Genomic DNA, 25,708 nt, shown 5'->3' with positions numbered 1-25,708 from the left:
ACATCGAAGCTTGATTTCGCTACTTTGGTGTTTTGTTTTTGTTTTTTTGTTTGAGAAGTACTTCGCTTTGGTCTCTGGTTGCGGTAAGCTCTTCCACTAAAACCCTAAACCCCGCCAATCTTATATTTCGGTCTTCTTTTTAACTTTTTTTATGCATCGTTTCTAATTTACTAGGCAGTAAAAACTTGGTCTACTGCAGTCACGAATCAATTCAAAGATAATTATTTTCACTGTTACATGTTAATTTCTTAGTTTCTTATTACAGTATGTAAAATGTAGAATTAATCTCATCACCCTACCCGTTGTAAGGGAGTTGTGTACATTAATATACTGATACATCAATCAGATTAGTTTAATATAAGAGTTGTCTCGTAGATTAGTTTTATATCCGTCATTCAAATTAGTTAAATACAACAATAGTCTTGTAGATTAGTTTCATATCTTAGTTACTCATCTCCATCTATTAATGTATGTCTATAGAGAGTTGGTACATAGATAATCTCGTAGATTAGTTTCATATCTTAGTCACTCATTTCGACCCAGTAAAGTGTCTATAGGGGTTAGTCTACATTTATGTACCGTGGCGTTAATGTACTATAAATCCGGGCTGAAGCGTATCTAATTCATGTCCTTGATTAATTTTGTCAGTTCGCCTTCATTTCTTTGCATTATATCCTTTTCGGCAGTCTGATCCCCTCAAAAACACCTCTTGAGCTCTTACTAGCAAATGAGTTTCACAGCCGTTCAAGTAATCAAATTTGATAAATTGTTAGCTGATGTTCATTTGAAAACTACAAGAGCATGATCTACTAAAGTGCAAATCGACTGCCTCGCAGTTTTAGAGCTGCAAAAGGGTGGCAACAATTGCAAGCAAAGCCAGATTTGAGAGGAAGAAGCATGCAGCATTAATCTTAGGCTGCCCATTTGGAGGTGGTGGTGTTGGTGCTACTGTAGGTCCGCCTGTGATCTGCGGAGCTAAGGCAGAAGGCAAAGGTGGCTCAGTCACATCACTCTCAGTCAGCACCGGATTTGGAGCCTCAACCGGTGGCAATTGAGCTGGAGAAATAGCTGTAAACAGCACGCCTGGCTGGATAGGCTTCATGTAGCTAGGTCTCTCTCTATAAAATAAACACTTGTTCCCTGCAACCATCAAGCACCAAAATATCAGTGAGTCAGTGACTTGTTACAAACTGGCACATTCAAAATTGTGCATTACCAAGTGCACACTTACTTTTGTATCTAACAGCTGTTTTGGGGAAGTCTGTGATAATACCATCAACATTGACCCCCGAGACAAACGAATTGATCTCAACAGTTGGATCCGAGAAGAAGTCCCATGCTTGAGATAAATACTCATTGCTGAACAGTTCAACATAAACATGAAGATCAAATGCATGCAGCTTTGTTACAACATCGGTTGCTCCAATGACGTATTCAACATTTTCAGGAAAGACAGAGGCCTTGTTGATGACCACAGCATCGGCAAACTTCTTGATGTCCTGAAGAGTTGTGTGAAGGGCATCTCTAATAACTTCTTCAATTTTGTAAACAAGTTTACACTTGCTTTTCTCCTTAAATTTCATTAGAACAGAACTGTTGGTGGACTGAATCATGATATCTAGGCCTGTCTGATTGTCCAAACCAGCTTTGTTCAACTCAGTAATGACTGCATCTGTTACACTTAATCCCTGCTTCTCTGCAAGATACGCCGCATACTGAAAAGAAAATAGTACAATGCATCATCAGTAGAAAGTATAAATATTAAGTTTCACCAGTCTGAGATGCAAACATTCAGCAATAGAAAGTCCTGTGTTTAAAAAGATGAAAATATTCAATGATAAACCAGGCAGACAAACTTTGTACTATTCACCTCTATGCTGATCAAGACACCAGAAACAGAGCTCCTGTTCTTTGCCATGTTAAGGAAATCAGATAATTTCACGTAAGTCCCAGCCCTTCTGAACCTTGGATTTCTGTACAACTTGTAGTATTCCTGGGGGTTTGATATGCTTGCTATTGAAAAAAAAAATGAGGATATCAAATAATTGATCCAGAAAGTTGAACTTGACCGCATAACTTGTAAGATGTTAAATGTGGTCTCTGTGAGTTCTCTATGTGTCATGTGTGTATCGATTACCTGTGTAAACTAGGAAAGGATAGATAAATATGTAAAAATTTAAATTTCAACTTACGTTGTAATGTTTTGATCTGATCCCATGTCAGGCTAAAGGTATATATTCTACCTTCAGCCTGAAACTCCGGAACAACCATTGTGAAGTTCTGAAAACTTGATTGAGCAACTGTTGTGATATCATTAAGACTAATAGAACTTGAGCAAAATGGTATCCCATCCTTAGACATTTGGACAGGACAATCGAGCACATCCACACCATCTTCAAGCGCTTTCATATATGCCAAATCAGTACAATCAGGATAGTCTCCGCTTGCTCCATTTTTTGAAATAACCAAAGGCTTGTCTGCAGCATGATAAAGATGAGAAAAAGTTGATTAGAAATGATGATCAGAGGATTAAGCATGTTAATAAACTATTCAGACAAACAATCAATGATAATCATTCAGAGGAAAAGGACCAAACTTTATGTTTAAGTACCAAAAACCAATGACATATATACCTTGCACTGAAGCATTTTGTCTTAGGTGAGCAAAGCAATCTGCACTAGTTAAGAGAAACCATCATCATTAAACAGAAAATTAATGCTTCAATTTCAATAACCAGTAATATATTGCAGTAGTCTCCGTGACATTTCCTTCTTATGTTTTAAACATATATACCTACCTTCGATCAGCTAAAATGAACCCTTATAGTTTGTAAAAGAAAAACTATCCATAAATTAATACAGCATTTTTCTTAACACAAATTTATGTCAAGGAACTCGAGAAGAAAAGAAACTACCTATGGCTGCTGATGGAGTTATTGGAAAGTCTGACAGGACACCATCAACAGTGAAGTTGCCATTGTCAATGAATGACAGGTACTCAGCTAATGGATCATAACTGTAATTGTAGGGTAATGTGGCATCATTCATAAATCCGGACGCGAACACTGTTAGTTTTGCTTTATGAGCATCCAAAACAAGTGAAGTGTGTGGTTCTAAATAATTGTCAGTTGTGACAGGCCATATGTAAGTTTTAGGAACTAGAATTCCTGAGGCAAATGTCTTGATAAATGTGAGATTCTTTAACAGAGATCCATAAGTTTGATTGGTTGAAGGCTCAATCTCAGTTAGTCCCAGAAACCGAAAGACCAACTTAGTAGTTCTTGGACTAACAGCTCCTTTAATGCTGTTCAGGAAAGCCACCTCGGGTGATGAGATGTAATTGACAACCACTTTTCTCATTACAGAATGCACGAAGTTTCTCATACTCAAGTTGTGTTGTGAGAAGAAAATATTGTTCTGCAGAAGCATTGTAAAAATTCAGATTGTGTCAGATATAGTTGACTGAATAGTCTTAGAAATTTAAGTAGATTGATGAAGGGGCAAACATAAGGTTGAAGACAGAAGAACCTATAGTCTACCAGAGTACCAGTTACCTCAATATTCAACCATAAGCCTGCTGGTGGTTTCAAAATCTTAGCGACATCTTCAACAGTGAGAATTTGGTACCCGTTGCCATCAAACCTATCAATTCGACTATATATTCCCTGAGTAACTGTTTGGGTAACAAGAAATTAGTGAGAAATTTCCAGAAATCAGAGCATTAACTAAGAACTGATCCATAATACACTTAAAACATGGCTTATTTAATGCACATGTAGCATAAGAACTTATTCAACACAAAATGTAAGAATATGCCTCCACAAAGATCAATTGCATTACATGAACTAAGACCAGATTTAAATGTTCTGATGTCTATTCAAATACCAAAAACAGGTTCTCAATTGACAAGGTAAAACAAGATGTAACGGAAATAAGAGAGCTAATTTTTTTTCCCCTTTTTTCAAGACCATCAATAGCTGCAAGTGTCAGAACAATATCTCCCCAGTTTGAGTGTTTTTAAAGATAATGAGATCATGAGGACAACAACATGTACGATTGATATCAGCCTCTCATTATTTGTAACATGAGTGAAATGCATACGTAACTGATAAGAAGAAGGCATATCTTAACAAATAAACCATGAAAAAGCACTTCCTTTAAATCCAGTAATGTGATTAAATTAAAACCGAATTTCCTATTCCATTGATCGAATTCAAATAAAATGCCACTCACCAGAAACATTTGCAAGGTCTTTGAGAGTATAATCTATGGTGTAAGTCTTGACCGTCTTTGGATATATAATATCAACATCAGAACTGTTACTTAGTAGCAGATCTGGAAAGCAAATTCCAGCTCCTTCCTTGGTCAGTTGGACATCGCACCAAAGTAACACATCTGGTACACTAGTGGACAATGTGAAGTCATATGCCACAGAACTAGAACCAGGGAACAATCCTGAAAATCCCCCGCGTGCTATGACCAAAGGCGGCTTGCCTGCAAATCAACTCAATCCAGTTAGCTACACTGAACATACTCTGGGGAAAAACAAATGTTCTTACAAACATTGTACTAAAAATCAGAAGGTCAAACATGGGCAATAAATCCCCCTTATCATTTCTAACCACTGGAGATAATACAATCTTTCAAGAGGTAAAACCTTGTTTCTGGTATTTTACAACGAAAACATTTCCAGACAATTACATGACAAACCAATCGTAGAAGATCATAACCTAAAGCAATTGAAAGTGTCAGTCTCTCAGGTGATTAAGCTAAGGATCTTAAACTTGTCTATGGATTGAGCAACTCTAAAGGTTTCTCTCCTTTTGTAACAAATTAACAGAGTGAAATTCTGTATATGCACACACTAAATATTGAACAATTCCTTTCTATTGTTTATCTCATTTTCTTAATTTGAGAACCAACTGAAGAAAAACCTTTGACGAAATCGAAAAAAAAATAAAAAAATATCAGCTCAGTTTTCTATTTCCAGCCTCCTCCATGTTCTCCACAACCAAAGAAAATAAAGAATCAAGACCAACTAAACATACAAAGGTGGCAAAATCAACAATAGTGAAACAGAGAGATAAGAAGAGATTAAATGAACATAAATGTTTTACCTTTGAGTGTTTGCCACTGACTAGTGGTAGAGTCCTTATCAGCTGAGACTAGAGCTACCGAGTGCAGAAGAACAAGAAGAGAAGCAAGCACAACAACAACATGAACACAAGAGCTCCACATTGCCGGCCAATCACTTAGAAATGTTGTAGAATTGCAGGTCTTCCTGGAATATGTATGAGATTAAAGAGAGACCATATAACTGTGAGCTCTGAATCTCTTTCAAGCTTAGTATTACTGCAAGTTCAACAAATTTTCTTTTCCAAGACGTAAATAGTCTGTTTGGTATAAACACATTTATGAGAAGAATACGAGTAATCCAAAGCTTGTGGGGTTGTTAGGTTGGAAATTAATGGATCATGCATGTGATTTCCAATGAGAAGAGGAAAGAAAGTAAAAAATTTGAAACGTATAGCTATAGGTGAGTTCCATTTCCAGACCTTGTTGATGACACTCTGACAGTCATCAGCTATTATACTACTCGGACTAGTGAGAGCAGCTCATGCATGCTAAGCAAGGATTAAAGGATACTGCCATTTTTGTTTTGCTTCTTAGCTGAAAATGAATACCTAAAAATTTATAGAGAAAAAAGATACAAATAGGGGACCTAAACCAAAACCCTTAACAACCAAAACAAGACAGAAATAGTGTAGTGGACTATGAATTTTTGAAGACGTGGAGGTTACTTGCATCAATTGGGTACAAAGTATACATATTAGACATATAGTGCAGCTCAAAATTTAGCACATTTCTAGCACATATTTAGCTGGATGAGGATCCTATGATCTTGTAGGATCGATGTCCTTACTGAGGACTATTGTCGGGGAGGGTGGAAAATTTTATATTAGAATTAAAACTGAAATGTATCTATACCTGTGCAGCTGTGCTCTTGCCTGCTATTTGTTGAAACGTATGGGTTAATTTCATGCTCGATTTATTGAAGGAACAAGCACAAGTTGGGATCACTGGTTAGTTATATACAGGACAAATGATGATGGTACCCTTCTACAAAGACTATGAAACAGAGGGCATCAAGAAATTTTATTAGGAAATACCAATCTTGATCAAAAATCATGCCTCCCTGCTCTTATAGCTTGGTTTGCATGCTATATTGCTATGCTTTCCCAAGAACTACAAAAATTGACTGGCTCTTGGTTTGCTTAGATTCCATCTGATCCCGATACAACCAATGTCCCGGGAGAATGCAAGCCGGAACTACAACTTGAAGTTCTAGCAACTCGACCCACATGGCATACTCCTTTGTATGATACTGCCATTGAACGGCTTCAATGACTGTAGCATGTTGTTTTCACCCTGTATTATCATAATCAACAGCTTGCTCCAGTATCATCCCATCATCATACATATATTAAGCAGGATATTTGAAGGGAATTGTGGCATTTCAAGGCGTGACACAAGTAAACTGGATGTAACATTCAACCATTAGGAAGCTAAGGTTACTTCCCCGGGAAGAAGCTCAAATGGCCACTAAAACCTTGGGATCAAAGAGAACCCTGAGACATACAGGATCCACCACTGCAAATTCCTTTCTTCTGTCCCATGGCCAAACTTGGTCTTGAAAAAACACTACATTCCAAGCCACTGAACTCCCCTTCACTCAAGTCCAACTTAGTTGTGCCAGCTACATAGACATGCAAAACAGGAGGTTAGTCAAAACATCAAACGAAGGCATCCCAATAGTAGTCTGAGAGGAGGTATTTTATGGAAACTTCACAATTTATTTTATTTTTTTTTTTTGGGAAAGTTAATTATCACAAACATTAGAGCTTGGAAAAAATTCATCATTTAATGCAACAATGAAAACCGGTAGGGAGCTGTGAACAGTATAGGAAATTCAGGAATTGTCAAGAGCTCAGCATCAACAAGGAAGACCAGTAAGGGACTATGAACAATACAGTGTCTGTCGATAACTCAATATCTGTGTATGGCCGACACTTGCAATAGTAATCAAAAAATGTTTCTAGTGATACAGGTAGCCCAATATTAAAAAAATATTAGGAATCACATAATATTACTTCTATATCTTTATTTTCTTCACATGTAAGTGTTCACATAATCCAGCAATCGCAAATGTATGTCAGAATTAGTATAAGAATAGAAGGTCAAACAATATCAAGCAGATTAAAAGACAGAAACAAACAATCAATAAAACCTTCAACATCTTAAAAGGGTAAAGGTTGGGTCTGCAACATTTGAGTTACCTGATTGTTGGATGCAAATTGCTAAGATTGTCATGGAGTCACAACTGCAGCAATACATATTGTTCACCCATTCCATCAGCAGATCAAGAGCAGTGCAAAAGAAAATCATGTACTGAGATCTATTGCTAATCAGCAAAATACTTCAGCAACCAAAATTGTGTTTCCACTGTTTTCAGACATATGGTGCACTATGCAATAACGAACACGGAAGTAACTCTTTGTCAAAGTGGAAGGAAAAGATGACCTTCCTGTTTCTCAAGTTGATATTGTTACACGGATTTCACTATGTAAATTACAAAAATTTTGGATGCATTGAAAATGATCCATGTCATCCACCACATAAGGAGCACTCTCGTACTTATTTCTCTAGTATTCTGAAAAAATCTACATCAACCGTCCTGTGCACCAACACCAGTGAAAAATACAAGGTTGATGCAAAGGGACATCAGATTGTGCAACAAGCTCTCTGTTCTAACACATTTTCCTGACAGTGATCTCACATTGAACTGTTGAGAAACTGTATCATGAAGTTCATGGTGAAGAACTCAATTAATGGAACACTATTATTCGACCATCAGACGAGCCTGAGGCCAGTCAAGTTTTGTTGCCATTTGTGGACTCAAGATCAAAGCAGCCTCTTTAGTATCAGCCATGAACAACATGTATTCACATGAATTACCAATTCCATCACTGTCTAGTGTCATTGTAGTAGAAACTTCGTAGTCTGGTGAAGACAAGCATCAAGATCATATCCAAAATTTCTCATCCTATGAACGAGATCAAAGGCATGGCCCTTTTTGTCTCGAGAACGAAGAAGACACTTGAGCAGCTTATTGCATATTTCGGGCATTAACATGAAACCCCTCTCCAGAGTATAATGGAAAATATTTATTGCCAGGTCCAAATTCCCTTCTCTGCATAGACCATCTATCAGGTGCACACAACTTGGTGGAGTGATATTGACTTTGTACTCCTGAAGTACAGAAAACATTCTCAGAGCTTCATCCACTCTTTGCACCTGACACAAACCAATGAGCAAAATAGTGTATGGTCCTAAATCTAAATTTTTAAACTGTACATCCATTTCAAGTAAGCCTTGGATAGCCTTCTCAATTTGCCCTTCCTTAAAATTTTTCTCTATTGCTTCGATTGTTACCTCATCTCTGTTAGGAAGGCTTCTCAGGTACTTCAACCAAAGACTAAGAGATAATGTAACCTTCCTATTCCGTGAAGACCAGGTCATAAGTGATTTGTAAACTTCAGCACTAGGTGTGCATCCATTCTTCACCATTTGATTAAAGACCAAAAAGGCATCTTCTTCTCTTTCAGCTCTTTGAAGCCCATCAATAAGTGTCCCGTATGTAACAGAATCTGGGGTGATCCCTTTCAGTTGCATGTCCTTGAAGAGTTTAAAAGCACCATCCATGTTTCCACTTTTACAAAAGCCATCGATTAGAGTGTTGTAAGTGATGATGTCGGGGGCAACCCCACTACTAGCTAGTTGTATCAGAAGCTTATAGGCCTGAAGAATCAATCCTGAATCACACAATTGCTCCACCTTCTTCTGAAGACTCGCACTATCAATAATTCGATCACTGCCTTGAGAAAGACGAAGAAATAATGAAGGCTTTCTTCCTATCTCCATCTTGTAAAACAGCATGTGTGCATCCTTAAGCTTAGAAGCCTTGCAAAGCCCATCAATAAGAGCATTGAAGGTTACAACACATGGAACACATCCAAGCTTCTCCATCTCATTGAATATCTGTTCTGCCTCCCCTACCAGCCCGTTCCTGCACATACCACAAATGAGAATGGTGTAAGTGCAGGCATTAGGGAAGCAGTCTTGCTTCGAAATCTCAAGATGGAGAGATCGAGCTTCATCCAAAAGACCTAAATCACAGAACCCCTTGATGACAGCATTATAACAGTAGGCATCTGGAACCAAACCTTTCTTACTCATCTCACCCAAAAATTCAAAGCATCCTTAACCCTGCCAGCGTCTGATAGCCCCTTAATCAATATAGTACACAAGATAACGTCAGGCTCAATCCCCTCGCCAAGCAATTTGCCATACAACCCAAGCGCCTCATCAAATCTCCTAGCTCTAAACAACCCAAAAATCAAGGAACTATATCCCTCTACTCCAAGAACATAACCAATCCTCTGAAACGACCTCACAAGCGCGTAAGCCTCATCAAGCCTACCTAACTTACAATACCCATCAAGCAAAGCATGGTAAGTAACAATATTCGGAACACACCCAGTCTCCCTCATCTTATCCACCAGCCTATGCGCCTCGTGTGCCCTCTTCGCCTGGCACAGCCCCGAAACAATTATAGTATAAGTAACCGTATCGGGGGCAATCCCTCTCTGTGCCATCTCATCAAACATCTGCAATGCATCCTGGGTTTTCCTAGTCTTGCAAAACCCATTGATCAAAATGCTATAAGTACTCCTAGTAGGACTAAGATTACACTTCAACATCTGATTATACACAGCTAAAGCTAACAAAAACACCTCTTTCCTCACCATAACATATAAAACCGCATTGTAAGTATAAACATCCGGCTTACAATCAAACTCCTCCATCTTTACGAAAGCCTCCACCGCCTTCTCGGCATTCCCCAGCCTCTCATACCCTCTGATCAGCACCGAAAACGCGCCGCACCCGATCCCAACCCCGCAGTCCCTGAGCTCCTGCATTGTGCTCCAGTAAATGTCGAACCGTTTGTCGTCCTTAACGAGCATGTCGACGATTGCAGAGTGACAGGTTCTGGTGCAAACCTTGGATCTTTGGGTGGCCCAGATGAAGACACGAAAGGCCAGTTGTGGGTTGGCGTGGTGCTGCTGGATCAGAGAGATGAGTTGGTTGTGGCCGTCGGATTTTTCGAGGAGGGTGAGGAGGTCGTTGACGGTGGGAGATGGGTCTGGTTGGGTGTGGGAATAGCGGCGCCGCCATGGGGGTTTGGGGATGAAGTAGTAGATGGGGCGGAGCAGGGGCTTCATGGCTTCAGTGTACTCATCAAAGAAACCATTTTTAGGGTTTTGGAGATTTTGATTGATGTGATTTTGGAGGAATTGGGGGTTTGATTCTACAATTTTGGGGATTTAGGGTTTTACTAGAGGTGAAAAGTTTGGAACTTTATACCTTTTGAGTGGTAAAACGGCGTCGTAGAGTATTAGGTGGTGGAGATTTTTAGCTGGGGGTGACTGTTTTGACAGTTTTGACCACAGAGTTGAGTACCCAAATGGAGAAAAGAGGCTTTATCTATCAGAGGCAGAGAGAGAGTCATTGGTGGGTTGACTATCTCAGTGTGAGTGTCTCTGGTCCAGAAAAATAGAGAGAGAACATGTTGCTCCAATATTGGAGCATTTCAAGTTGTGGAGCATTTCACAATTCTTGGGATGTTACTCATTCAGGAAAGCATCATAGTCTCATCTTTAACAAGCGCCTCTGCCTTGAGAAGTCAAGAAAATCAGCACCCTTTTGCCTGAAAGCTCAGTTAGTAGATGAATTGGCTCAACTTGGGCATAACAAGGTCAAAACCAATTCCGGGTATCTGTGAATTTTGGTGCTTTTGTACATAATCTGAATTGTTTATTGGGTTGTATTGATGGTGTGGTGACTGAATGGAAGTTTTGGGCATCTGTTTGTTTATTTTGCGAAGGTTTTGGTTGCAGCTGGAGTTTGTGGTCTGATTGGGCAGCTGTCCAAGCCTTTCACTAATGTGATTCTGTATGGCAAAGAGTTTGATTTCAAGTCAACCCTTCAGGCTGGAGGCTTCCCTTCCTCGCATTCCTCCGTAAGCTAATTCTTAATTTTGTAACCAATTATGTAAATGTAGAATCAAATGATTGGTTGGATATTGACTGATGCCGGAATTGCTTTTGTTGCTGTTCTTTTACATGTGTAGACAATGGTGGCTACTGCAACAATGCTTGGCCTTGAAAGGTTTGCGCCATTTCCTTTGTTTTCACCTGCATTTGGTGAGATTAAATCAATGAACTGATATGTACTTCATGACTGTGTTGGTTACGGATCAGGGGGCTGTCGGATTCAATATTTGGCTTGAGTGTTGTTTATGCAGGCATTGTGATGTATGATGCCCAGGTATTATTGTTGACATGTCTCTTTCTTTCTCAATCCATATTTTCCTTCATTCTATTAATTTGATAGGTTTACATCTTTTGATAAATGAAAACTTGAGCTGAAATACTGGTTGATGTATTTGACATTGAAAAAAGCTTAATTTTACCCAAACTTGATGTGTCTTCAATGGTAGTATTGTTTTGAAAATTTGGGCTTTGTTTACTATCGGGATTGTGGTTCTAAAGTACTTGTAATTTTGCCGTTGGTTTCATGAGGTCTGAATGAAGAGAAACGAATATGTGACTCTGTACTCCATGAGTGTGTTAGCATATATGAATAATTGAATATCTGCTGAGAATGCTCACCGACATAAAGTTGATGTTACAACAATATACAAGAAAATTAGCTTTTATCTAATGGGATTTACTCCACAACTTACTTTCAGACAGTTAACCAAAAGGGCACCAACATATTAGAGTATTTCTGTCTGACAGTCTAATATTCCTGCAGTCTGTCACATAGCTTCATTAGGAAGGATATATTTACTTGCTTATCAGATGGTGATGATACTAAATAATTCGTTTCATTTAGTGAGCTCATGCTGATTGTAGATTTATTGTCTGAAAGTTGAGAGGCTTCAAAGTGTCTCTCTATTCCATCTTAGTGATCAGGAAACAGATGCTTCAGAATACTAAGCAAGAACAGATACAGTACTAGTTTGCAAGAGAAAACAATCAAAATAAAGATAGGTTTTATCTTTTGTGAAACCAGTAAACAATATTGCATATTCTTCTTCTGCTTCTTATTAGGATTTTTAACTGTTGACATCCCCAGTTTATAACCTGACCATTAGCCATTCTGCTGACAACAATATGGGGCAGTTTTTTGTGCATTGAAATCCATACCGCACCTTGCCAGTAAATGTACTTGGTGAGAGGTTTATATATGGAGATGTCATATGTAATGCCCTGAATCTAGGCCTGTTACACCTGTATATGCAAAATAGATTTTACATAACTTCTGAATAAGGAGGCTTCAAAACTTTCATTCTGGTCTTTTAGGAACCATAATTTAGTTCATATTGTGATTAACTGGCCACGGATCACATCATTATTAAATGTGGAATCTATTTGCATAAGTATGCCCGTTTCTGATCGATATGTGATCATCTTTACTTCATGGGATTCCTCTCTGTGTTTCTTAAGGCTTTCCCTATATGCAGTCTTTTGATTTGATGATTTACCTTCGTACCTGCTCATGGGTCTCAAGATCTGGACTAAAACTGACGAAATTCCTTACTTTTTCAGGGGGTGAGAAGAGAAGCTGGAAATCACGCAAGAGTACTGAACAAAACACTGTCTCAAATTACAAGAGTGAACAGCATCCCATCCCAAGATAGAGGTAGACTCAATTCTCAACCCAAAACATCATCTTCGTTACAGTTGGATAGACTCAAGTCCCTTGCAAAGTCTTTTTCATCAAAAGCAACAAATGCCCCTTTACTATCAAAGTCAATCACCAAAATGAGTGAAACCACTCAGACGCAGATCATGTCGTCTGGCTTAGGAACTGATGCTGAAGGATTAGAAATAGCTGGAAGTTACACTCCACTGAAAGAAACGATTGGCCACACTGAAGTTGAAGTAGCAGCCGGTGCTCTTTTGGGTTTCTTAGTAAGCTTGGCAGTGTATATCACATTATGATCTAAAATGCTCATGTTTTCTTTCCTAAATACAAAATATAATTCCTATCCTTACTAGGACTAGCTTATATCCAACATCTCCTCAAAAAAAAAAAAAAAAAAAAAAACAAAAAAAACCTTAATATCCAACAAGTTTTGGCTTAAGCTACTTAGACAGGGCGCATATTTCGGACCAACCTACTGATGTACCTATCAATTTTCACGAAGTAAAGCACCATGTTTCTTGGACTATAATTGTTGTGTTACTATGTACTTTTTACCAATACACAAAGATTGACTACTTCGATTCAAAGACACGTTTTCTCACCAGCTTATCAAATATCAATGCATAAAATTATTGTACCTCTTAACCTGAGTCGATCATTTGTCGGGAAGAAGAAGCTCATAAATAATTCATACATAAACATAGCTATCACTTATCCGGAACATTCGATGGACACCTGGTACATTTTATCTGACGGCACGTAGAGTCGGTAGTTACCATGTGTCCTGCAAACAATGAATCAAGGCTTCATCAGCTCAAACAATGGACTTGACCACCTCCTAATCTCAAAGGCTATATAGCCACAAAGTACTCCATCACCAACATTACAAGAGCAAAGTTACTATCACAACGATCACTACATTCAATCATCAGATCAGAGTTATCAGAATACATAGCCATGTCAGGAGCACAAGGAACTCAGCCGCCGGAGTCATTCACGGCGACGACATACAAGTTAGCTGAAGGAGGAGAGAACAAAAGTAGGACTGACATACGTTCCCGGGAGGACCAGGGAAGCGTTCAGATTGATAAGATCCAAGACAAGGTGAAGGACGCCGCTGGAGAAGGCGGCCCGGTTTTCGGTGCCGGTAAAGATACCCATAAAGACGACCTGGGTGTCAGCGGCACCGGTTAATATATAGCTAGCCGGAGGAGACGACAACGACGTGTACAATCAATCACTTGCTTCTCCTCAAAAAGTTGATCTAGGCAGTTGTACTGTTTGTGTTGAAAGATCAATAACTAGCTAGTGTGTTCATGATCAGGGCAATTTTTGCATCATTGCATGGTTGTGGAACTTGGTTATGTGTGTTATGTTATGTGAATATGTTGTGTTGTTTGCTTGTTATTTTGGATTCGTATAATTCTGTCGTTGAGTCGTTTTGTCAAACACGCACCTCAGTAAATCTAGGTTATTGGATACATCAGTCTGATACTAAAGACTGATGATTCTAATATATCAATATGCATGCTATTCTGTTGGTCTTGAATTGTGTCACGAATTTGCAGCTTACGGTGTAATGGTTATACTAGCGAATGAAAATTCGTTTCTTACAGCAAAATTGGATTTTGTGATGGTTATGCAAGCAAGTGAAAATTTGGTTCTTACGGTGTCATGTATAATATATTGATCACACAAATGTAACTATATTGATCAATTGATGAAGCAGCTTGAGACTTGGGAGATAATGTGATTGATCAAACCGTGTATCTATCTTTAGACAATGTGATCGATCAAACAGTGTATCTCAATCTTATCTCAATCTTTCAAACGTAGACTCAGAAATAATGTGATACCAAACAATATATCTATCAATCTCTCTTTAGAAATCTCTCAAACCAATTAACTTTATTGCCAAATAAGACTTTGGAAATGCTATCGTTTGGCTTGCTTGTCTCAGTTGGCAAGGGTTTAGTCGGCTAGGGCGGGTTTGTGATGGAGACTCCATTTAAGTTCGATCCCTGCTACCAGTATACCTCGTTGGTTCGCGATCTGTAAATTCTCTTGTGAAAATCCATACTTGGAGGCTTCTGTAAATTCTTTTGTGAAAATCCATACTTGGAGGCTTGTTGACATGTACGTGTCCATTGTCAGAGTTAAGGTTGCAGGTTTATCATGACGATGATGGTGTAACGTAACTAAACTCTCGCATAAAATTTTTTGTAAAAAAAAAATAAGACTTTAAAAAAAATCTCTCAAACAAATTTTGTAACGAAAAAAAATAATAATAATAAGACTTTAGAAATCTCTCAAACAAATTCAGTTATATTGCCATTTGCACAAATAAGACTTTGGAAATGATTTCAGGTAGTAAAAGTGTATGACATTTTGGATTTTGGGTTTTGGATTCTCAAAACAAAATTTTGGAGTAACTATTGTATGTTAAGCACGAAAGCAAAAGACATTCAAACTAGAACAATATTTAGGTTTAGTTTTTTCTGATATCTTAATATATTTTCTCAAAGTTATATTCGTTTCAATATGAAATCAACCTATTCTAAAATAATATATTTCATTAAGAGTTTGTGTTGCTTAGTGTCACAATATATGTACTTGTTTTTTTTAAGCTTCTTAATCATGTATAAAGAAATGAAACATGTATGCGTAGAAGCTAGTGGTTTACAAGTTTGGCCTTTCTCCCCCAAATGAGTATATGATGGTTGCCACATTGGCAACTCATACGGGTATAGTCTATGATGTATAGGTGATGTATGTACACACCTCAATCAACTAGCCTAACCAACTACATCTTATAAACTTCTTAATAGTTTCAGAGTGTGGTTTTGTAAATCTTCTCTATAGACGTCATAATAGATCGAGAGTAGCGATTGCGATGCAAGTACTTCTTCATAAGATCAAAACAAGCAGATCACATCCATAGTAGTCAAATGCTCCATCAACCAATCTCTTTAAAAATTATGAAGAACACGAAAACCAGAACAGGCTCCCTTAACAATAATATGTTAAACATGTTTTGACCGCAAAATCTTACAATTTTCCTTTTGATGTATCAATACTCCATACCAGTCATCTCAGTCATCAGTATCATCTAAGAGAAGTAAAAAATTGGGTTGAAAGTAAAAGAAGTAAAAGGGATGAACAAAATTAACCCACCCTCCAAAAGGGAACATGATCCCTTAAATCTAACAATGCACTGCTCTCAGTATTTCACTTTCACTGTAAAACATTCTAGGTCACACTCTTCTTAATACTCCTCCAAATCAACAATGGCGAGCCATCTCTTCACCTACGGAGGAGCCGCCGCCCAATCAGCTCCGCCTCCCGCCCCTCCCCTCTCCACCGTCTACACCCCCCGCTCCCTCGCCCAATCCTACCTCTCCGACCCGGTGGCCCAACGTTACCTCTCCGGGTCCGACCCTCTCTCCACCTCCTCCATGTACTTCTCCGCCTCCGACGGCCTCGGCGCTTACTCCGACGCCGCCAGGGCCACGTCATACATGATGTCATCCTGGCCCGCCCCGGATGCCGAACCCGCCCCGCCCGGCTTCAAACGCTCCTCTGAAGGTTGGTGAGCTCTCACTTACTGTACATATATGTTTGCTGATTGGAAAGTTTGAATCTTTTAATTGAATTTGATGCAAATTGCTTAAAGTTTTCGAATTTTTCGTGTTGTGAACTGATGTGATTGTGTTTATAGCTTGGTGATTTAGTCAAGTATGAAGTGTGATTATGTAAAGTAATATAAGATTTTGCTGAGTGTTATGTCTAATGACTATGTAAAGCTAGTAGCTTTAGGGTGTGTATGCTAATGTGTGTTTATAGTTTGCTTATCGCCGAGTATGAGTAAGCATTTTGCTTTTGATCAGTAATGTATTAGGTGTTTTATGATCGTGGTGTGACTTGAACTCTGTTTAACTAAAGATGTAAACCGTAAAGATTAAAGGGACTGTGTAACGATGCCATAGCAGGTTTAGTTTGTTACGTATAAGCAGTATATGCCTATGCAGTGTAGAAGAGTTTATATGTGTAATAGCTAATAGCTTTTTTGTATGTGCATTTAGCGCAATATGTACTATTATAGAAAGAGATAAAAGAGTCTATCTTTGTGTTTCTAGTGTGTGTTCTCTTTTACTCCAAATTACTATTTGAAGATATATATACTATATGGTAACATATACGTTTCCTCTGGTTTTCTTGTATATACTTGTCTACTACGTACTATAGCGCTCTACCATCAGGCTCTTTTGGGTGCCCATGATCCGATTGGGCAAATGGAAGCTTGGTATTCCACAAATCCTTTAGCAAAGCGACCTAGATTCGAGAATACAAGCTTGCCTATTTATCCACAGAGGCCAGGAGAGAAAGATTGTGCCCACTATATGCAAACAAGAACGTGTAAATTTGGAGAGGCCTGCAAGTTTGACCATCCTATTTGGGTTCCTGAGGGTGGAATCCCAGATTGGAAAGAGGTGACTGCTTATTATTATATCTTATGCCTATACTTATAGCTTTATGACTTTTACTGTAATATATACAAGTACTATGAAGTACATTTATTAAAATAATTAATCAATTCTATATAATTTCGCTAAGCTTATGAATGGATTGATCATATCCTGTAAGCTGTTGCGTTTTTTAAGGTACGGATAGATACTTTTTTTAGAGTTATTTGTATATGTTTCTAGCTTCCTATAATATCTACTGTTATGTGGTATGAATTGTAACTTATTCTTTACTTTTATAGCTATATCTGTTTTATAGTTTCTATACCTGCTACATTTTCTGCAAAAAGTCCAGCGTTGGGAAATTTTGTACTCTTCTTAGTTTTCCATAGTAGGTCATTCACTCATTCCTCTTACCCTGTGGGTCATTAAGGGATAAAACTTATCTATTTTGTCTTCTGGTCAATTTTTAACTTTTTATTTTTGAAAAACACCTGTTGAAAATCTAGTATCATCTCAATTTCTGTAAAAGTCTATCTATATATGAGCAGACTGATCACTATTGATTAGTCACGTGAACTGTCTGAAGCATATTTAACTATTTAAGGACATTTTTCAGTGAGTGAATTGATGGATGTTCACTCATAAATATTGCTTAGGTAAAGAGCCTCCCAATGTCTTGATTTCGTATATCTGGTAGAATGTCTCGTTGTGTAGATCCTCAAGTGACATAAGTTTGATGCACCCACCCTTTTTGCTTTGGATTTGCATGCATATTCACTAGGTCTGAGTTTTGAGATTCCTCATGCGTAGTCTGTCTGAAATACCATTCTCATCAAAATAAATGAGGGGCTTTTTGGTAATTTGGAAGTGATCCTGCATGTATCTTCAAGATGCTGTGGAGCTAACATGAAGGCTTGAAGCTAAGGATCAACTGTTCAGATTGGTTGTAGGGTTGTATTGGTACACAAGTGGAAGGTGCTTTTACCTTTATGTGTTTGTCATGTATGAGTTGGTTATTGCCTTATTGGTCATGTGAAGGGTGTGGCAATTCATTGAGGATTGGAAGCTCCATTAGACCATTAGCAATTCACTAGTTGTTGATAAATATTGCGCGTCAAGCCAGCTAGTAGGTCAATAATATTTGTTTTTGTTTTGCCTAAAGCCTAACGTCTTTGTAGGCATATTCCTTTGCTTCACCTATATAATGTAAAAAAGGGGTTTCAATTTCATCACTATCAATTGTGTGATAACAAGAGTATAGTAGTTTCTTCATTAAGCCTATGTTCCATTTCATCACTATACATAGGGTTATTCCATGTAAGCTGAGTTTCCATCTGATGGTTAACCCACATACATACATGTTTAGATGAGCCTTCTGTTATGGTAGTTGCTCAACTTTATAATTTGTTATTTTGTTTCTGGCAAGTAATTCAGCTGGTCTACTTAGTGATTGTTTTCTGCCTATTTGTACCATCTTCAATTCTTCATCGACTATCTGTTAAGCTTAGAAAATGGTTTGCGGCTGTTTTTGTTCTTTGTGTGCTATTTCCAGTTTGCTTATTAGTTGTGGCAAAAGAACCGATGAAGATATATTGCTAAAACACATAATTGATCTCTTGTTCATTTAGGTTCCACTTGCTGCTCCAAGTGAGTCCCTTCCTGAAAGACCTGGAGCGCCAGATTGTCCAGTGAGTAGCATTTTTTTTATTCTTTTTTATCTATATAGTGTGTTTAAGGACTTTAACAGTTAAACAGCTCACATATACCCTGCTATTCTATATCTCATAGTACTTTCTGAAAACTCAAAGATGCAAGTTTGGTCTTAGATGCAAGTTTAATCATCCAAAGGACAAACTGGCTACTGCGGTAAGTATTAGGATGCCAAGATTTAATTATTATCCAGACTTGCTCACTGTAGTTATAATGATATGATACCATACTCTGGTTTCAGGGTGCTTCGGAAAATGGTGATGTTAATGCCTTACCTGAGAGGCCTTCTGAACCCCCATGTGCAGTGAGATATCTATCCCATACTTTTGTAATGTGCATTATCTATCTATTAAATATGTTGATTTGGACCAAAAAAATAAATCTACACAGTTCTACTTGAAAACTGGGCAATGCAAGTATGGTGCAACCTGCAAATTTAATCACCCAAAAGACATCCAGATACCATCAACCACTCAAGAGAATAAATCTGCCGAAACTGAGACAGCTCTTAAGACGGAAAGCAGTGAAGTTGCTGTGAAGCCTCTTGTTTCATTCACTCCAGCACTATTATATAATTCCAAAGAGCTTCCTGTGAGACCGGTATGTACTAGTACAGATGATTGAGCCTCTTCAAAATTGCAGTATCAGCTTTATGATAATATTGCTTTTCTGATCATGTGTCTGTTGTTTCTACCAGGGTGAAGCTGATTGTCCATTCTACCTGAAGACTGGAAGGTCAGTTATGTCTTCTTTTGTTGTTAGATTATGATTACTATAGATGACTGAGAAGTCATAATGGCTTTTGTTTTATTAAATCAGTTGCAAGTATGGGGCCACTTGCCGGTACAACCACCCTGATAGATATGGTATATATTTAAGATTATGTTTCTCAAGATTCTAGAGTTTATTTACATGTGGTTTAACCAATTGTGTGCATCAGAATTTAATTGCTAAGTTTTTGGGCAGATATCAATCCACCTGTTGCTGCAATCAGTTATCCTCTTCCAGCGCCTTCAGTTGCTGGTTTTAACTTAGGAGTTGCTAATCCATCTGCCTTCACTTACCAAACTTTGGGGCAAACAACGGTAAGTATGGCCTATTGTATTATAAGTCTAACCTGGCCTTTTGTTTGATCAGTAACTGAACTGAAGCTCTCTCTCTCTCTCTCTCTCTCTCTATATATATATATATATATATATATATATATATATATATATCTGTGCGCGCGCACATACACCTATAAAATTGATTCATGTTATTATATGCACGTCGCAGATGGGAGTGAACCCTACTGTCTATCCTCAGCGCTTCGGACAAACTGAGTGTGAAGTAAGCAACTTCTTTAGTTAAATTTGATTCCAATTTTATATGATTGGCCTTCCAGAGCAGAGTTGTATTTACAGTACTATTAAAGTGATCCTTTAACCAAAAATATTAAAATTAAAGTGATCCTAAGAGAGTATATGAATTTGATTTTCAACACGTTCTAGTTCTCATCATATTATTCATAAAGTGTTGCTTCATCTATCCACATTATTGAATCTTATGGTACACATTTGGCCAGAAATGGTCCTGTTTGATTACTTTTTCATGTATCTGAATCATTCAGAACTTTATGATGATCACTCTCATGTTTATGTACTGTGGTTTTTCCATGTTGTAGTACTATATGAAGACTGGGGTTTGTAAGTATGGTGCACAATGCAGATTCCATCACCCAATAGATAGGCCAGCAGTGCCGTTGTCAACAACAAAACCATCTCAACAAGAAAATGTGAAGCTAACACTAGCTGGACTACCTAGGAGAGAGGTACGAATGGTGGAGCTATACTCTATTGGGATCATCCCGTCTTTTTATCAGTAGGGTTAACAAATCCTTGTTTTAAGCAGGGTACCAGTATATTCCATAAAACTTGAAAAGCATGCGCCTATTCCTAATAAGAATGATTACATTGTGCTTAGTATTTGAATCAGCATGCGCATATTGCACTTATCTCGTAAAGCTATGAATACTATGAGTATACGGTTTGCACGATAGTCGGATAGTGAGGGGAGAAATGGAATGTTAGCAGTCGAAACCTTTTTTTCCAGGGAGAAGTGACAGGGTTTTCTATTGCATAGCATTTTACTATATCTATTCTTTTATGATGAAATCTTATAACTAGGGTGGAGCTTTTTTACAGGGTGCTGTTATATGTGTGTACTACCTTAAAACTGGCACATGCAAGTATGCCGCATCCTGCAGATTTGACCACCCACCTCCTGGTGAAGTTGTAGCAATGGCAGCATCACAAGCAAAATCTGATTCTACTGGAGGGAAAGCATAAGCAGCTGAATCCACACCACAGCAGCAGTAGGCTCCAGAATGAAGAAGAGATGAGGCCTCGGAAGGAGGTTTGTGTCAAAAGTATTGCCATCTGCGGTGGTCTATTTTGTACCATGTTTCTGAGCATAATGGTTTATAAAATATTGCCCCTATCAGCCATTCTTTATGCTCTGAGTATAAGGACGTGCAAGTGTTGACCTATTCGTTCTCCTTTATTAAGCTGAGTCTCTCTGCATGTACAATACATCTCTAGGAATCATATGAATGGGTCCATTCCTGCAAGTTTGGGACAACTAGTTGACCTAGATCTATCTTTGAATTCGTGGGAAGGCATTTTAACAGAATCCATTTCCAAACTCTCACAAAGGTAGAGTCTTTTGCTATAAGCACAGAGCAACCTTTCTCCCTCAGTTTGAATGTGGCTCATGACTGGGTTCCTCCTTTCAAACTTGATTTACTCGATATTGTTGACTGCAGAGTAGGTCCTGCCTTTGGGATGTGGCTTCGATCTCAAACTGAATTAACGTATCTCAGGCTCAGAAATACTCTCAATCATCATGGATATCGGTGTCTAGGGTTGTCCACAGGTCGAGTCTATTTGTCCAAACATGTCATCTTTAATGAAAATTGTTTTTTTCGAGAGACTAGTGCTGCTACTCCTGCACATAACGCCGCGACTGAGATCTTGGAGTTTTATTTCTCATCACACACTATGTCACTTGATCCCTCCCATTCTTCCATCAGACCATACAACTCTCCCACCTCACCAGTGGCCCCTCAAGTATCATCCACTACTTCACCATCATCTCCATCAGCTCCTAGTACCTCACCCTCTCTTTCAACTTACGTAGGATCCAATTGCGATCGAACTCCATAAGCGGACATATTCCCAATCGATTGTGCTCTTTTCAATCTCTGCATGTCATTGATCTTAGCCGCAACAACTTTTCAGGGACCATTCCCCAATGTTTGTACAATTTGACTGCTTTGGCTTTTGGTAATGACACTGATCCGGGTGTTACTCGGTCCTTTATTTCGGATTTTCTTGAGGCTACCACCTTGACATTGAAGGGACAAGAACTGGTGTATAACAAGACTCTGCCTTTGGTGAATACCATTGATTTCTCATCAAATCACTTAGATGGTGAAATCCCTAAAGGTATAAGCAGCCTTATTGCCTTGGGGACGTTGAACTTGTTCAGAAATCATCTGACCGGAAATATTCCCTCAAAGATTGGAAACTTGCAATGGATGGAAACTCTTGATCTCTCGCACAATAACCTCTCCGGACATATTCTACACAGTCTCTCTTCATTAACCTCTTTGTCTCACTTGGACTTGTCTCACAACAACTTGTCCGGAAGAATTCTTTAGGTAACCAACTTCAAACACTCAATGATTCATCCATTTACGAGAGTAATCCATCCTTGTGTGGGGTTCCTCTTTCAACTCTCTGCCTGGGAGACGCCGCACCAGCACCAGCTGACCCCAACGATGATGATGGTCATAATGACGACGATAATGAAGATAATGGGAAGCTTGGTATGTATGTTAGGGTGCACTTGGCTTCATCACAGGGTTTTGGAGTGTTTGTGGCACATTGGTTATGAAGAAATCATGGAGGTATGCCTATTTCCGATTCTTTGATAACATACAAGAGAGGGTAGAATCGGCCATCGCAGTGAGAGTAGCTCGTTGGCAAAGGAAGACTTGAGAAGATAAGAAAATCAAAGAATAAAATGCACTGAAGGCGGTCAATATGGGGCATTTCTGGCTTTTTTGAGGGGTACATTGTTTCATTCTCCTTTGGTTCGGGTGCTTTTCATGTGACTGCCCTTTGGTGCTGGGGCTTTGTTGAAGAGTACGGCCGGTATTGTTCCTGGGTTTGTTGGTGTCTTTAGAGTTTGAATTATGTCTATTGTTGTGAGATTAATTAGTATATATAAGATGCATATAAGTTTGGTTTGTAATTTTGTATTGTCATGTAATAAATAGTTAAGCTTGGATCATGTTTTGTCGGTGAGCCGTGACGTGGTTGGTTAAGGTGGTTAACTAACAACTTTGACGTCATGGGTTCAAATCTCATTGACATATGTAGAGTGTGTGAGTTATTTAATAAAAAGTTTTTTTTAAAAAAAAAAAAAAGACTTGGATCATGTTTTAGATGATTCAAACAAGTTTGATGTTGAATCTAATACCTTCCTGAAAGTGTGTATCAAAGTTCGATGCGTTTGAAACTTGTAAAAGGACTTGCAAAATCTATTGATTTGAGTATTTGACCTTATGTGGTCAATCCAAAAATTTATATATTGTGCTCGAGCATTTGTAGGTGTTATAGTTTGTTTTCATGTTTTGTTTTGTCGTAAAAGAAAAACATGTCATGTTCAAGTCATTCTTAATTCCTTGTTAAAAAAACATTGTATACATAATGAGATAGCTGCTAGCCTGCTAATCTGCTATTATGAAGCCTAGCTACCGACCGTCACCTCAAAAGTATTGGTTACTACTTCTACTTGCTCTTCAATTTATTTGGGTTAGCAAATGAATTCCCTACCAAGGCTTTGTATATGCAAATGAATCTCTAATGCCCATATCAGTTTTTTCAGAATGGATCACATAAGTTCTATTTGAATTTAAATTCAAAGGCTATTGATCAAGTGATCTTAGTATTAGTACAGTATGATCCAAATTTAGCAAATCAACCGATTTGCAAATTGGATCGTCTTATGCTCATTTTATAAAAATAGACTAAATGACAAAGAAATGTATAACGGTGTTATCTTTGTGTGTAATGAGTGAAATTCATCATCTTTGTGACTGCTTTCATTAACGAGATAGGATCATTTTGATATACTTTCCGAAATAGCTAAAAAACCAATCTACTAAAAATTACTCTAATAAATTTCCGCTAAAATATTTTTTGACACCATAAAACGTTGGTAAATCGAAATTGATGGAAAAAAGTTGAGAAATTGCGTGGCATTATGGGGATCATTCGTCAAGGATAATCCATATTCTTTTTTTTCTTTTTTCTGCAACAATATGAAACACTGAAAAACCAGTAGCATGGGGGCACATCCTCCACAACAAATCAGACAAACCCGCTTTGAAATGAAAAATACCAAACGGATCCGGCTCCTCTAAAGTGAGGAGCCCGTAAAGTTAGTCTAAGTTCATAAATCCACACTCTTTATCTAATCTAAGGGTTTTGAGCAGGACACATCACTCTTAAATTAATTTAGGCTAACCCATATGGTTAACTTTCGTAAACTGCCGTCAACTAAGTAACCAAAAAAAAAAAAAAAAAAGAGATAAAAACAAAGGGTTTAACATCTCTTCTATTGTATTGCATCTACTGTCTTGCTTTTGCGCTATTCTTTTGTTCCTCTGCACGACAATGGAAACTCGTCCATGGTTACAAGAAGGCACAAATGCAAACAGGTTCCTCCTTTACAACGACCTCTTGATACTTTATTAACCATAGTATCTTATAGTTCTTATTTGTGTTCTTTTAATACTTACGAAGTGGGACGGATGACATCCAAGAAATATTTTATACGAGGGCATCAGTAAGTCTCTTGATTGGATTCCTCGAATAGGGATGCAATTTGATACCCTAGATGCTGCATTTGAATTTCGGAAGAACTACGGAGGCCGAACTGGTTTTGGGGTCAGAAAAATGTATGCAAACAAGAGTCGAAGAGATTGACAAATTACTACAGTCAGGTATGCGTGCGCAAAAGAGGGTCATCGAGTACCAGATAAACATGAAATTAGTACATATGAAAATCAGCTTTATGGCTTTTGTCAATTAATACCAAAAATCATATTATGTTAACATGAACAAAATTTGAATTCGATATAAAAAAATTGAGCTTGTCATTTCATCAAACATCTTATGTGCATTATTAGAACTCGCTACAAAAATCCCAAATACAAAAGAATCAAACAGTTGATTTCAAAGTTTAGCAACGATCTTTGAGTCTCGCATACCCCATGATCTGAAAGTTATATGTTTGAATAAATGAAATCCCCTCAAACTAGACAATAAAAAGGAATGAACAGACTCTTGCACATCAAAGGAACTTAACCCTTTCTTCTGTGCCTCGATGACCTTGATTGTATTTGTGCCTTCTTGTAACCATGGACGAGTTTCCATTGTCGCGCAGAGGAACAAAAGAACAGCACAGAAGCAAGACAGCAGACGCAGTACAACAGGAGACGATAAATCGTCTGCTTTTTATCTGTTTTTTTTTTTAGATTACTTAGTTGACGGCAGTTTACGAAAGTTAATCATGGGTTAACCTAAATTAATTTAAGAGTGATGTGTCATGCTCAAAACCTTTATCTCTACTACAATAACAATAATAGAA

General features: G+C 38.1%; 5 protein-coding genes across 5 annotated transcripts; 3 read left to right on the top strand and 2 right to left on the bottom strand.

Moving 5' to 3' along the window:
• Positions 1–745: 745 nt before the first annotated feature.
• On the bottom strand, positions 746–5,293 carry LOC101300798 (probable glycerophosphoryl diester phosphodiesterase 2-like). Its single transcript, XM_004293750.1, has 9 exons — positions 5,117–5,293; positions 4,233–4,493; positions 3,554–3,672; positions 2,915–3,416; positions 2,634–2,672; positions 2,193–2,477; positions 1,871–2,013; positions 1,232–1,715; positions 746–1,140 (listed from the first exon to the last, which is right to left on the bottom strand). The coding sequence occupies exons 1-9, from the start codon at positions 5,235–5,237 to the stop codon at positions 839–841; spliced, it is 2,256 nt and encodes a 751-aa protein (XP_004293798.1). The 5' UTR covers positions 5,238–5,293; the 3' UTR covers positions 746–838.
• Positions 5,294–6,296: 1,003 nt separating this feature from the next.
• On the bottom strand, positions 6,297–10,342 carry LOC101296648 (pentatricopeptide repeat-containing protein At1g79540-like). Its single transcript, XM_004295495.1, is given in 3 exon segments — positions 6,297–6,756; positions 7,337–9,310; positions 9,313–10,342. Coding segments are annotated over 2 exon segments (2,304 nt in total). The 3' UTR covers positions 6,297–6,756; positions 7,337–8,036.
• Positions 10,343–10,640: 298 nt separating this feature from the next.
• LOC101291316 lies at positions 10,641–13,178 on the top strand. The gene is made up of 5 exons (XM_004293804.1): positions 10,641–10,875; positions 11,005–11,139; positions 11,251–11,288; positions 11,381–11,447; positions 12,734–13,178. Exons 1-5 carry the CDS (start codon positions 10,687–10,689, stop codon positions 13,127–13,129), a joined length of 825 nt encoding a protein of 274 aa, XP_004293852.1. The 5' UTR covers positions 10,641–10,686; the 3' UTR covers positions 13,130–13,178.
• Positions 13,179–13,712: 534 nt separating this feature from the next.
• On the top strand, positions 13,713–14,595 carry LOC101302243. Its single transcript, XM_004293843.1, has one exon. The coding sequence runs from the start codon at positions 13,791–13,793 to the stop codon at positions 14,025–14,027; it is 237 nt and encodes a 78-aa protein (XP_004293891.1). The 5' UTR covers positions 13,713–13,790; the 3' UTR covers positions 14,028–14,595.
• Positions 14,596–16,120: 1,525 nt separating this feature from the next.
• LOC101296363 (zinc finger CCCH domain-containing protein 37-like) lies at positions 16,121–21,575 on the top strand. The gene is made up of 12 exons (XM_004295494.1): positions 16,121–16,418; positions 17,079–17,323; positions 18,928–18,987; positions 19,088–19,165; positions 19,251–19,313; positions 19,400–19,609; positions 19,707–19,744; positions 19,829–19,875; positions 19,976–20,094; positions 20,285–20,338; positions 20,673–20,819; positions 21,193–21,575. The coding sequence occupies exons 1-12, from the start codon at positions 16,121–16,123 to the stop codon at positions 21,334–21,336; spliced, it is 1,503 nt and encodes a 500-aa protein (XP_004295542.1). The 3' UTR covers positions 21,337–21,575.
• Positions 21,576–25,708: the final 4,133 nt, after the last annotated feature.

This window comes from Fragaria vesca, linkage group LG3, assembly GCF_000184155.1.
Source record: "Fragaria vesca subsp. vesca linkage group LG3, FraVesHawaii_1.0, whole genome shotgun sequence".
NCBI classification, from domain to species: Eukaryota; Viridiplantae; Streptophyta; class Magnoliopsida; order Rosales; family Rosaceae; genus Fragaria; species Fragaria vesca.
This window is presented reverse-complemented; position numbering and strand designations above follow the sequence as displayed.

Coding starts and splice junctions, on each gene's coding strand:
- LOC101296363 (XM_004295494.1), top strand. CDS start 16,121: ATGGCGAGCCATCTCTTCACCTACGGAGGAGCCGCCGCCCAATCAGCT. Junction 16,419..17,078: donor CTTCAAACGCTCCTCTGAAG/GTTGGTGAGCTC, acceptor TACGTACTATAG/CGCTCTACCATCAGGCTCTT. Junction 19,876..19,975: donor CAACCACCCTGATAGATATG/GTATATATTTAA, acceptor GTTTTTGGGCAG/ATATCAATCCACCTGTTGCT.
- LOC101302243 (XM_004293843.1), top strand. CDS start 13,791: ATGTCAGGAGCACAAGGAACTCAGCCGCCGGAGTCATTCACGGCGACG.
- LOC101300798 (XM_004293750.1), bottom strand. CDS start 5,237: ATGTGGAGCTCTTGTGTTCATGTTGTTGTTGTGCTTGCTTCTCTTCTT. Junction 1,716..1,870: donor GTGTCTTGATCAGCATAGAG/GTGAATAGTACA, acceptor TTTTCTTTTCAG/TATGCGGCGTATCTTGCAGA. Junction 1,141..1,231: donor AACAGCTGTTAGATACAAAA/GTAAGTGTGCAC, acceptor TGATGGTTGCAG/GGAACAAGTGTTTATTTTAT.
- LOC101291316 (XM_004293804.1), top strand. CDS start 10,687: ATGTTGCTCCAATATTGGAGCATTTCAAGTTGTGGAGCATTTCACAAT. Junction 10,876..11,004: donor CTCAACTTGGGCATAACAAG/GTCAAAACCAAT, acceptor TATTTTGCGAAG/GTTTTGGTTGCAGCTGGAGT. Junction 11,448..12,733: donor TTGTGATGTATGATGCCCAG/GTATTATTGTTG, acceptor TTACTTTTTCAG/GGGGTGAGAAGAGAAGCTGG.